The sequence below is a fragment of the Ursus maritimus genome, unplaced genomic scaffold, assembly GCF_017311325.1.
Source record: "Ursus maritimus isolate PB19 unplaced genomic scaffold, ASM1731132v1 scaffold_29, whole genome shotgun sequence".
Lineage (NCBI taxonomy): Eukaryota > Metazoa > Chordata > Mammalia > Carnivora > Ursidae > Ursus > Ursus maritimus.
The window spans coordinates 24960783-24974229 of record NW_024425452.1 but is presented as its reverse complement, the minus strand read 5'-3'; the positions used below and the strand labels follow the sequence as shown (position 1 = coordinate 24974229).

At 38.8% G+C, this 13447-nt stretch overlaps 1 protein-coding gene across 49 annotated transcripts in view; it reads right to left on the bottom strand.

Moving 5' to 3' along the window:
* Positions 1-6838: 6838 nt before the first annotated feature.
* The window catches only part of RIMS1 (regulating synaptic membrane exocytosis 1), a 466474-nt gene continuing 459865 nt past the window's right edge, over positions 6839-13447 (bottom strand). For all 49 annotated transcript variants that reach the window (XM_040643616.1, XM_040643626.1, XM_040643623.1 and 46 more), the window contains 3 exons: positions 11456-11557; positions 10696-10835; positions 6839-9198 (listed from right to left, as the gene is read on the bottom strand). In XM_040643616.1, the coding sequence (XP_040499550.1) occupies positions 8980-9198; positions 10696-10835; positions 11456-11557 (461 nt within the window). In that variant the 3' untranslated portion in view covers positions 6839-8979. The remainder of the gene's footprint in view (positions 9199-10695; positions 10836-11455; positions 11558-13447) is intronic.

The window sequence follows — 13447 nt, the reverse complement described above, 5'->3', positions numbered from 1 at the left end:
GCAGAAGAAAGCATAAGTCCATAGAAGAAAATTATTTTCCCGAACACTAAAGTGTAGGACACACAAACAACATCATGTGCCTCTATTCGCCAAAAAGAAAAAAAAAGTATCGAGTAATATATTGAAAAATAAATCCAAAGTGAATGGAAGAGCTAAATGTGAGATGAGAAGCCATCAAAATCCTAGAGGAGAACACAGGCAGCAACTTCCGTGACCTTGGCCATAGCAAGTTCTTATTAAACATGTCTCTGGAGGCAAGGGAAACAGAAGCAAAAATGAACTATTGGGCCTTCATCAAGATAAAAAGTTCTGCACAGCAAAGGAAACAATCAAGAAAACTAAAAGGCAGCTTACAGAACGGGGAATGGGAGAAGATATTTGCAAATGACATATCTGATAAAGGGTTGGGATGCAAAATCTGTGAAGAACTTACCAAACTCAACACCCCCCCCAAATAACCCAGTTAAGGAATGGGCAGGGGACGCAGACATATTTCCAAGAAGACGTCCAGATGGCTCGCAGACCATGGAAGATGCTCAACATCACTCAGCATCAGGGACATCACAACCGTGCTGAGACACCACCTCACACCGGTCAGAATGGCTCAAATTAACAACATGGGAAACGGCAGCTGCTGGCAAAGACGCAAAGAAGGAAGCCTCTTACACCGTTGGTGGGAATGCAAACTGGTGCAGCTACTCTGGAAAACAGTATGGAGGTTCCTCAAAAAGTTAAAAATAGAGCTGCCCTACGACCCAGCAATTGCACCACTAGGTATTTACCCACAGGTACGAACATACTGAGAGGGGCAGCTGCGCTCTGATGCTGATAGCAGCATTATCAACAATAGCCACATTATGGGAAGGGCCCAAGGGTCCACTGACTAGTGAATGGATAAAGAAGATACGGACTACTATTCAGCCATCAAAAAGCAAAGCTTGCCATTTGCAACAACACGGATGGAGTTAGAGAGTATGATGCTAAGTGTTATAAGTCAGAGAAAGACAAATACCATATGATTTCACTCCCGTGTGGAATTTAAGAAATGAAACAGATGAACATAAGGGGAAGAAAAGAGAGTGGCAAACCATAAAACAGGTTCTTCACTACAGAGAACAAACTGAAGGTTGATGGAGGGAGCTGGGTGGGGGATGGGCTAAATGCATGATGGGTATTGAGGAGAGTACTTGCTGTGATGATCACTGAGTGTTATATGCAAGAGATGAATCACGAAATTCTACTCCTGAAACTAATGTTACACGATATGTTAACTAACTGGAATTAAAATAAAAACTTGGGAAAATACTTTTGATAAAAATATATAGCCAATGCAAGAATTTTTAATTAACACTTAATAAAAACCCAAAGGAAACATTACAGAAAAACTTGGTGAATGTATGGTGGAGTGAAAATGATGGCAAGAACAAATTAGTGTGATCTGCTCGTGTAGTTTCTGGAGATTTTACATTATGTGCTGATAGAACTTGGAAGATCTAGAGGTATGAAGAGATAAAATACATGCTAATTAGAAAAGCCATGGTCATGTCTCGTGGATTGTACAACAGGGAAAGGAGTACTAGAATGAAGTGTCTATGGAGGAAGATGAAAGAGAGGTTTTAGCGTCTGAAAGAAGAGGGCTAGCCAGTGCATACACAATGAGAGGAAGAACAAGATGGTGATTTCAGTGAAAGGAAGTAAGTTCCTCTCCACCTGGAAAAATTGGGGAGGATTCGGAGATGTGGGAGCAAACTTGTGGGTACAATATAGGCTGCTAACCTCACATAGCAGAAGGCAGTCAGAGAACATTGAGAGGTTGAGAATTCCTGGGAAGAAAAATGGCAGGAGTTGTTAACTACGTTACCTAGGAAATGGCACTAAAAATACTGTTGAGAGTAGTTCGGCTGGGCTGGGTCATAGGGAGTTCTCTGCTTGCTTTCCAGGAAGTGGTCCTGACTAAAAGCAAAGGTTGGGCCAGAAAAGGAGTGAGCAACAGCCCCGCTGAAGGTGTTAGGAGTGGGCTGAAGAAAGCAGATGTGGTATGGCCCATGGCAGTTAGCACTGTTGTGGCCCGAGTGGAAGAAAAATCTTCCTCTAGTCTCATCTGACAGTACAGGGAAGGAAAATACCAGCAGTGGTGGTGGGTTGAATAAATAAGCAGGCACTAAAGACTAGATTTACCCAAGAGTTCTATGTTCATGTGCGGTCTTCACACATTTAACTTTGATGAAAATTAGTATTTGATGCAGAACAGTTATAATAGCTAACATTTATTGGGTATTTACTGTGAATTCAGATTTTATCCTAAGAATTCAGTATTTACTACTTACCTTAATCTTCAGGATAATGCTACGAAGAGGGTAGTATTATTCCATTTAACAGATTTGTTATAGTTTGGTTTTACTAATTCAGCTCTTTATAGAACCTTTTAATACCTAATTAACCTCTAATTAACCTAATGAACCTTTTACTTGTTTATAGTCCACAGACCTGGAGGTCTGCTGGGGCAGCTCTGTGTCAGCCTGGGAGTTGGGTTCAGGTCTGTTCCGCGTGTCTCTCATTCAAGGAGCAGGTTGAATGAGCAGCCCCTACCTGCGGAAAGCCCTTCCCATGGAGAACAGCCTCTGTTTCTGTCACATCCACTACCTCCCTGTGAGTGAAATAACTCATACGGAAGCAAGTCATCTGGCCAAACCCAAAGTCAATGGGACAGGGATATATATATTCTCAGCCTCTTCTGTGGTGAGGTGCACTGCCAAGCAGCGTAGCAACGGGTCTGGGTATGTATCATCCTTTCAGGAGTGAAGAATTGGGAACAAAATCTTGCCTTCAAGTTGGAATACTGGGACCATAAGAAGAGGAAAGAAAAATTTCCAAGAAGGAAATCTTCAATAATAGCTACAGAGGGTCGATAACTATGCTGTGAAAAGACTGTTGGAATTTGTCTGTGGTTAGACATCATTTAGGGGAGCATATCAGCAAAGTGGTGGTGGGGTGCACAGACCACTTGGCAATAGGGGTAAGGTTGCCAGATTTGGCAAATAAAAATATAGGATGCCAAGTTAAATTTGAATTTCTGATAAAAAGAACTCATTTTAAAGTCATGTTTAATTATTCATTTTTTATATGAAATTCATCTGGGTATTCTGTATTTGATCTGGCAACCACATGTTGGGGTTAGGAACAAGCAGGTATTGGAGGCAAGATAGAAGACACCACTTTTGAAGTGGGGTGATGAGGGCAAAAGGAGGAATAAACTGGAAGGTCTCTATAATTAGGAAGAGCTCTATTACTAGTGAAGAGCTGACCTACGTTATCAGAGATCATCACATATACACCCATAGTGGATACCTGTGGGCGTGGAACACTGCCCATTTGGGGAACTAAAGTTCTAGCAGCAATTGGATGCAGTGACCCCAGAGCACCTCTTTGTGGCAATTTGAAAAAACAAAAAACAAAAACCCCAAATTGTAAGACTTTGTCCCAAGCTATGGTTTAAAGTAACCCGTGTGAGACCAACTAATAAAAGCATCATGTAATGTCACGATATTGACCATGTTTGGTTTACACTTAGGAGTTGTGAAGACTTGCATATGTTGTGTCTTCTTGAGAGGCACCTGAGGAACCGGGATGGGAGGTAGGGTGTGGGAGCTGTGTAAGGCCTGATGACTTCTGAGCTCCTCTGAGGTCAAGGGACTCTGCACATAGATAAGGAGTCATGGAATCTATTTTTGGGAGCAAATAACTTAGAGGGCATATGGACCCACTCTGGAAGGACTGAAACGCTCCATGGAGCTGGGATTCAGTTCAACCCCAAGGTGCAGATTTTTGGGACTAATGCAGAATTGAGGGGCACTGTGCATTGGGACAAGGAGTCAGGTGGGGGTACTCAAAAGACAATGTTACCTTGGAACCGAAGAGTAAGTGTGAGGCTCAGCTAAGGACAATTTTGTTCCATCTCCTTTATTAATACTCTTCCTGAGAGCTGATACGATATATTCAAGAAGTTTAATAATGCAAATGGTGAGTGCGGTCAGAGGAGGACGCAGAGGAGAAAGTTTCAGGACAAAAGCCTTAGAAAGAGAGCTCAGCGGACGGGGAAGAGTTCACCTGCCTCCTTTCCATATTCCCTTGCCTCCTGTGGTAATGGCAGAGCGCTTGAGACATGCACAGGAGACCTTAATGGCCAGGAATGTGTCGGGTATTTTCCACATAAGCATCTTTGCTGTAGACATCTTTGCCACAAACGTTTTTGCCACACAGCTAATTGGCTGTAAGGCAATTTTGCTGTAAAAGATAAAAATCACAAAAAATAAAAGAATGAATAAAATTTTAATGAATAAAAATTCATTAAAAAGGACAGAATGAGACATGAAAAATGAGTGACAAAATTAAAAAGCCTTTATTGTGAAATACAAAATATTTGAATTCATTTAAAATGTATGTAGATTCATGGCAATGCTGTGCAAATAACAGGTTGTATTTTGTGGACTGTATCTAAGTACTTGTCTCCGAAGTCCTTCATTCATTGTAGTCTACACTTTTTTTTTTTTTTTTGCTTGGTGCTTTGCCTCTTTGTTCAGCACACAATTTTTTTTTTTTTTTTTTGGTGCTAAATCTTCCTTCATTAAGCGAGGTATCAGTTTCCAAATACTAGGATGTATATTTGTAACTGAGTTTTGTACTGCTTAATGAAAGCCTTCTACACTGTTGTTTTGGCATATTCTTCTTGACATATTGTCACTTCTGTTGATAGATGTCCCAGAGTTCTTTGGGTTCAAAACTCCACACCACGGCGTAGACCATTATGAGAGCTAAGATTTATAGAGTATGAAATGGGAATACTGTGTTAATGGAGAAATGAAACCAAACTGTCAACCAGTTGATGATACCAACAAACTGTCAAATCAAACTGTCAACCAGTTTTTTTGTTTTTTATCTTACAGGGCAAAATTGCCTGATAGTCAATGAGTTATGTGGTGAAAATGTTTGCAGCAAAAATACTTGTGGGCAAAATGCCTACAGTAAAGATGCTTATGGCAAAAGTACTTAGAACTGGCTGGCAGTTGCGTTGAGGCAGAATGGTTTGGGTTAGAGTTCTTTCCCTTCTTTCCCATCTGATGGACTCTTCATTCTTGAAGATCTAGCTCAACTGTCGGCATAATGGAGGATTCAAAGGGTTTAGCAGGGTGAGCTCTGGAATCAGACTTTGGTTCATATCCCAGCTCCATCACTAACCAGTGCTGTGACCTTTGGCCTGTTGTTTAGCTTCTCCAAGCTGCAGATCCTTTCTGTGAAATAGGGTTATAAGAGTTCTTAACTCTTAGGGCCATAGTGAGAATTGAAGGTAATCCCATAGCTCTTTGCATACAAATCAAAATATATTGCTTTAATTATTTCTTTTTGTCATGATCTCTCTCTCAGTAGACAAGGAGCTCCTTTAAGACAGGGTCAGTTTTTTTTTTTTTTTTAGTTTATTTTTTTTCATTTTTATATCCCAAGTAAATAACGTAATATCTAGTACCTAACAAAGCCCTTAATAATGTTGGTTAAGTATAATCAGATCATATATCTCAGGCTGGGGTTTCCAGATACTAAGTTGTCAGAGTCAGCAAGAAACCATGAAGACAGCAAAATTGCTTTTCCTACTTCTTCTTTTTCCTTACTTCTCCACCATTGTAGGCCCTGAAGCCATAATGCTGGGCAGACTTACCTGATTTGAAGAGAGATTTCTGCGTTTCTGTCTCTGTCTAGACGACGAATTTTAAGGCCGTATTTAGTTGCCTCCTATTTTAATGTCCGACTTGCCCCAGCCCTCCCCCAGTCGTGCGCATTAAACAGCTCAGCTCTGACAGCTTGTTGTAAACTGAACTGATCTGTTTTTGTCTTCTTGACCCAACCTAACAGATAATTTCATGTCTTGTAGACCAAACAACTGGTTGACTCAGTAGGGTAAAATTCAGTCAACTGTTTAAAAAACTTTAAACAACTGATGTAGTGACATGTCTCACATTGCTTTATTGTCTCAAATTTGATATTGATTTAGTTGTGTTTATTTTGTTTTAAGTCAAAGCCAGTGTGGTCTATAAAAATATTAAGGGCTTTTAAAAGGTGGGGACTAGATCCCAACAGTTATTTTACTACAAATAAACTGCAATATGAAATGATTGCTTACCACGTATTTTGTGAGGACTATGATTGTGAAATACATGAACACATTTTTGGAGAAGAAAAAGAGTCATAAAATTAAATTAAGAAAGCTAATAATTTATCTTTTAACATATTATTTATAGAGACTCATATTTGAAGATATATTTACTCCCTAACATCTACTGATGATAATTTAATGAATTGCTTGGTTTGTTACGTTGGCCTAATGAAAGGCAAAGATCTACAAATCAGTCAGGGTTTCCAGGAAAGATGGAAAGAGGAGCCAGGTGCTTTGATGAGAGACGCAAGAGTTAATATTCTGATATGACATAACTGGAAATGATTTGGCAATTGGACAAGAGAGTTGTCTCTTTTATTAGCACACTCAAACAGCAGCAGAAAAACAACCTTCCATTGATTCTTACTGAGATTTATTGTTTTTAATAATGCCACTTTCCAGAAGTATAGTCATGTGCTCACTTAGACAGGCTGACAAAGTGGAAACTTGTATGTGATGCAAAGTACCCTTGGGGCGTAGATTAAGACATATATAGTGCAGTGACAAGTCAAGTCAAATGCCCACAGCAGACAACAAATCCCAGCCTCCCTTTCCCATGATCTGGCTCCCATTTTGCACCATAGAACCCACAACGGAAATCTGGCAAAACATAGAACACAGATGGCTACCAACTGACATGAAAAGCAAATTTTATTAAACATGTTTACATACATGAGTTGTTCATTTTAAAAGCACAGGGGAGTGTTAAGACAAGTGGTCAAAATAGAAAGATACTACCCAATTATAATTCGTTGATTGTTGGCCACTAAGACAGAACGGAATCTAGTAGAAGTGCACCAATGCTTCAGCTCTTCCTGCTCAGCATGGTGAGTAGTGGTCAATCTGTGCCCTGTGGAATGATGGGCAGATAATTCTGGCATGTGTAAATAATAAGAAATAATTCACTTGGTGCAGGCAGTATGTCTATGGATTAAAACCTAGTGTGTACACAGTGTCTACATGTGGTACAGCCCCACGGCAGGAATCTACACCAAAATATTAATTAGAAGGAATTTGGTCCATACTACATCACGTTTTCCAGAGGGTAAAAAATAAAGTCCATCTAGAGACATTTCACCCCAAACTCACAGGCGGAGTCTGGCTAAAACCTGCAAAATGTCTATAACGAAAATGGATGGCTTAGATTTCTTGGTTATTTCAGTATAGTAATTAACGAGCAAACTGTACAAGTACATGCAACATACAAGCTGGCCTAATGTGGAACTAACATACATTATTAAATAACCTTTTGTGGGGTTTTTTTTTTCATTTTTTCTTTTCTTTTTTACTTTTTACTTTTTTTTTTTTTTTTTTTTTTTTTTTTTTTTTTTTTTTTTTTTTACAAAACGTGCATGCAGCTTTGAACAGTTCCAAGTCATGCTGCTCTATTTGTGTGACCACAAAAATTGAATGACTCATAAAAGGAGGGAGAACATATCAGTGCACCTGCAGAGTCTGCAGTTTGTAGCACGTATACAGAATGTCACAAGGGAAATTCAAGGCCAAGAAAAACTCAAATGAAGAAAATGCAAGTTGACATTTGACTTTGTTTTATCCCCCCCACCAAAGTAAGATATTTTGCGTTAAAAAATCAAGCTTTGTGCTTGCATCAATCTCAAAGAAATGTAAACTAAAATTGGATAAAAACATTACTTTAGTGCAGAATATTTCAACTGGAATTTCCAGTGGAATATTGGACAGCTCATACCATGCTCTTTCCAGGGCAGATGGGTGTGTCTACACTGAGCATGGCCGAGAAGCCTGGGCATAGCTGAAAGTGTCTTAGGCTCAAATCTGTTTCTAGTCACCATTTTGGGAAGTCAAAAGTATGGTTTATACACATAAGCGTATACTTTTTTGGGGGGCTATCAGGAAGAAAAAGTTATTACAAGGAGTGTTTCCCAAGTACAATTATGCGGTTAGTTTTAGTTCCCAGTATTAGTTGCAGATTGACTTCTTTAAAAGTCTTCCATGAAAAACAATGGAAAAAATAATTTTTTAGAACACAGATTATTTTTCATTTAAAAAAAGTGATTCTGTGATTATTGGTTTTAGAAGATAACTTTGTGTTTTCTGGGTTTCCACACGTAAGACTGAAGGATTCTAAAATGAAAGCCCGTGAGACCCTTCATTGGCCTCATGCTGCGTAGCTGTTGAACACTTTGGGGAGATGCCACAGAGACTGTTTCAGCCCTTTTTTGGTGCTCTTGGGAAGAGAAAGGAAGGGTCTTTGTAAGCATCATGAGGCCTGTCATGACATATCCAAAAACTAGTGGATATAACAAAAACTAAAAAATAAATCAAGAAACCAAAACCCAACAAACAACACACAAAGAAAACACACAGAAGAACAAAACTTCTCAAACACCAGGGAAATAACACTGCTTGTGGTCTGTGCAGAAATGTGTAAAATACAACTTTTCAGAGTGAGAGTTTCCAGTTTGTTCAATTTGGGGTGTGTCTATGCCTCTGCGTGTGTGTGTGCATGTGTGTGTGTGTGTGTGTGGATTTGAAGTTTCCTCCTTTTCTGTTTGTCAGAAGCATCAGTGACTCTCACTAGCATGTTGACTCTTACTGTAATTTGATAGACTGCCTTGTTCTGTCATATGAAGCCAGGTTTTAAACAACAAGTGGGACATATTATTGAAAAACTACTACAGGCAAAACACAAGTTGATTGTCTGTCTCCAACAATGCTTTTGTTCATGAAATATCTGGTTCAGATTATTATCCTGAAAGGTAGAGTTTCACTGGAATGACTCTGGTATGAGTTCACTATGAGCGGATGCAGGGAGGCCCAGTTGAACTTTCCAGAGATGACTGGGAAGCCCGGCGGGTTAGGGGAGTGAGGGTGGGATCCACCAGGGATGATGGTGGGAACAACTTGTACCATCCAATTACCATACTGGATAGATCGAGTTCTTCCAACAAGATTTGAGCCACACCCATAAAGCATTTATGGTCCATTCTGCCATAGTCCCCCCAGACAATCACCTGCAGAGACAGAGAAATGCAATACAACTTGAACATCTCTTTCTTTCACATTTGAAGAGTTGAAAGCAACTACTCTGTAAAAGTGGGCCAGTCAGGGAAGCAGAGGAAATGAATATAACTGACACCACGGAGGTAGAACCGATAGGAAGATACAAACATGAAGGTGCTCAAAGAGACACTTCCTAATAATTTTTAGATTTGATAGGTAATTTTTCCCTAGTCAATGAGGGGTGTTATCTACATAACCTATGTTAAAGAAATAAATATACAAGTTTGTTTATATATGAATTCAATACTTTCTTTAGTAACTACTATCTAGTAAGTGGTGTGCCGGGCCACAGAGATATAAAAACTAAAACTCGTGCGAGTCAGCAGGGCAAAACATTGTGATTCAGTGTACAGCGGAGTGTGCCTATGATGGAGTATGTATAAAGAATGAGAACGTGCATTACATTTCTTTTATATTATAAACTTGTTAGTAAAGGGACAGGTTGAAAAATAATTGTAAGCCATTGCCTTTTGAGCATTTGTCTGACAATTCTAACTTGATCAGATGATTAACAAGTCAGAGTTTACAGGTAGTTAGCACAATCTGGGTCAGCTCCTACTGATGTCTGCTAAGCATTCCATTACCCTTACTCCTACTCCTAAGGTCCTGTTTTCCAATCCTTTGGTCAGTCTGTAAAGGTTCTCGACTGAACCCATTCACCTGCCCACACAGGCAGGAGTGCTGAAACTTGCCTTTTCAATTCACTGAGTAGCTTTGCCAAATTATTTAATCTCTGTGATCCTCATACAGAATCTTTAAAATGGGGATTATGATATTTTATGCACACGGTAGTTAAAATGTTTAAAAGAAGTAATGTGTGGGGACGCCTGGGTGGCACAGTTGGTTGACCATCTGACTCATGGCCTTGGGGTCATGAGATGGAGCCCCGAGTTGGGCTCTGCACTCGGCATGGAGTCTTCTTGGGATTCTCTCTCCCTCTGCTCTCCCTCTTCCCCCACGTGCTCTCTCTAAATTAAATAAATCTTAAAAAAAAAGAAATAATGTATGTAATTACTTTACAATGCATCCGACATTCACCAGTCCTGAATATTCTCTTTTGCTTTCCTTTCTTCCTCTTTGTATCCCATGTCTGGCACATAGTAATGTTCAATCAAACATTAGCATCATTTGTCTTGATTATCTATCTACCTACCTACCTATCGAGAAGAGGGGGTGTGGGAAGTAGGGCAAAAGCAGAAGGAGAGGATGGAGAGAAGGAAAAAAAGAAGGGAGAGAAAATAAAAATTGTGGTTTCCCTTAGATCCATCAGATATTTTTAATACTACATATTGTTTATATTGTAAATTAACAATTTATCTTTTTCTACTCAAAGATGTCACACCACATTTCTCCTCACTGAAATCTACTCTCTTCATGTTTGACCACCTCCTCAGTGTTTACATGGATAATGCGGACATTACAATGGGAACAGTCACACTGTTACCGACCTGAAGAACTTTACCCTGTGGGCTTTCGTCAAACACCAGGGACTGCTGATACAAAGGATCAAGGGTTTTTCGTGCAATTCTTGTCTTCTTCTTGGCTATACAGGCCCCGTTTTCCAAAAGATATACCTTGACGTATGGAGCTGAACAAAGTAATATTTAACATGTAAGAAGTTAATCCTTCAAGTTACATTGATTTGATTAGAGAATGTCTTATTAGAGAATTAGAGATGTTTAGTGAAACGTTTCCCATTTAAATCATTTTGAATTTCTGGTGCTCCATAAATTTTCTCCCTGAAAACTCGTAAGTTACCACTCCTGGCATTTTCCTCATTTCCAGTAAATGTATGCAAAATTAGCCTACGACTGACTGACCTGGGGTATAGCTGCCATCACAATTCAGGTGCATAACTTAAAGCTCATTGTTTCTTCTTTATGCTTAAAAAACTAAAAAAAAAAAAAAAAAAAAATGTCCTTTTCATTTGTAAATGTGCAGAAAAAAAAATAACCAAAGCAAGCTAAGAAACAATCATAACTAAACTTTTCTTAATGTGATAATACTCTTCCTTATACTTTCTGACAGAGTAATGGTGCAAGGAGAGCCCAGATCCACTTTTATAGAATCAAAGAATACAGAAAAGCTGCCTTTTTAATCAGTCAGATGATGCAAAATGGAGCACATAGAATTCGAATGCAGTAAATATTTTGATTTTTTGGCTTATGTCAGATTCTCCTGTCCAAACCCAGTACCACCTTTCCTTACCGGGTGTAGACTTGGAACCAGGTTTTTGCGTGAGACTTCGTGCTCTAATAACTTCAACTTCTAATTGGCCCTTTTTATCTTCCATTCCAATTTGTATGTCACCTGCAAGTGGAAAGGAAGCAGAATGTCTCAGCTTCTTGGCAGTTACAGTTAAAGAAAAAAAAATAGATGTACGTGACAGACTCCAAACTGTGATCTTCGTGATCTTGATAGAAACCCTCACATTTAGAGCCCCTGCTCCCACTTTTCTTCCCCTGCCTCCAGATCAGGTTTTGAAAAGTTTCTCTTCATTTTTCTGGTACTAATCCATGTTATGAGAGTCCCATATTCGTTTATAAATCACTCAATTACAACAATACTGAGGTATTTAAGTTATTCTTATACTCTAGTAAGGTTTCTTATCTTTTATATAACCTAGTATATAATACTTTTTAGTAAAAAAGTATAATTATCTGTATTTCCATTATCTAGAGAAAACCACGATTAATGTTTTGATGAATATCCCAGCAACCTCCTAAGTACTTTCTCTTTCTTCAACTAACTCCTTTCCTCCTTTCATTCCTTCCTCTATCATCTATCTATCTATCTATCTATCTATCTATCTTAATTGTACTTGGCTCTTCTTTAATTCTTTTAATTCTTCTTATTCTTAACATATCTATCTATCTATCTATCTATCTATCATCTATCTATTATCTATCTCTATCATGACCATACATCCTCAATTCGCTGACTATTTGGACCGGTGAATGGGCATGTCATTACTTGTTTAACCAGATCCCTGTTGATGGAAATATAGGTTATCTATGTTGTCACTATTATAAATAGCACTGCAATGAAGAGCTTTATAAAGAACTTTTGCACACTTGGTGTGCATAAATTCTCAGTTTTTTAACTATTGGGTCTAATAAATGGGCAATCAAAAATTCCATGCATATTGCCAAGTGTCGTTCAGAAAGATTGTGCCCATTTGTCCTACCATATTCTGTCTTCCCATATTCCACACCCACTAGTAGAGGTATTAGGAATAAGTCTAATTTTTGCCAATCTGATGGTTAAAAAGTGCTAACTTGCATCTCTTTGATTAAGAGAGAGGCTGAACACATTTCTAAATATTTTCAGTTTGTATTCTTTCTCTTATGTTTTGCCTGTTCATGTCATTTGACAATTTTTACTAAAGTGCTCATCATTTTCTGATTGATATGATACTTTACTTCTGAAAATGCTAAATGTAATTATTTCTAATTTTTTCTTAGTTAAATCATCTTCAGTTTCTCAGTTGTGAATTCTCTTTATTTGCCAGGTCAGTTGATCAAGTTTGTGGCTCTGGATTGTTCATTAGTTTTATAACTGTGTTTTAGACCTCAGCTCCCAGATGTCTCTTTTGTTTTTATTTGTCAGAGAGAAAGAGAGGGCACAAGCAGGGAGAGCAGCAGACAGAAAGAGAGGGAGAAGCAGGCTCACTGCTCAGCAAGAAGCCTGAAAAGGAACCCGATCTCAGAACCCTGGGATCATGACCTGAGCCGAAGGCAGGCGCTTAACCGACCGAGCCCCCCAGGTGCCCCTTAGTATTGACTTCTAACTTCAGTCCCTCTCACTGCCCTCCTACCCCTGCCATATACTTGACCCTTTCTCTCATCCCCCTATTAGACTACATAATACGATTACATAACATTACTTAGACATGAGTGAACTACAATACTACGGCTACTTCTCATTTCCTGGACGGCTCTTCCTCTTCCCTGCACTAAATAAGGGTCTTTTAAAAAAGCATCTGCTTACATTTTTACATATATATCATTAGTTCAACCTCTTATTCTCTCCTGTTGTCGACCTCTTCCATAAAATCAAACACATTAGGTATTCTGTAGATTTTATCTGATGGATTCTAACAATTTGGACAAATTTTGTTTAATTTAAATTCAATTAGCCAACATGTAGTACATCATCGGCCTCAGACGTAGAGCTCGACAATTCATCAGCGGCAGACAA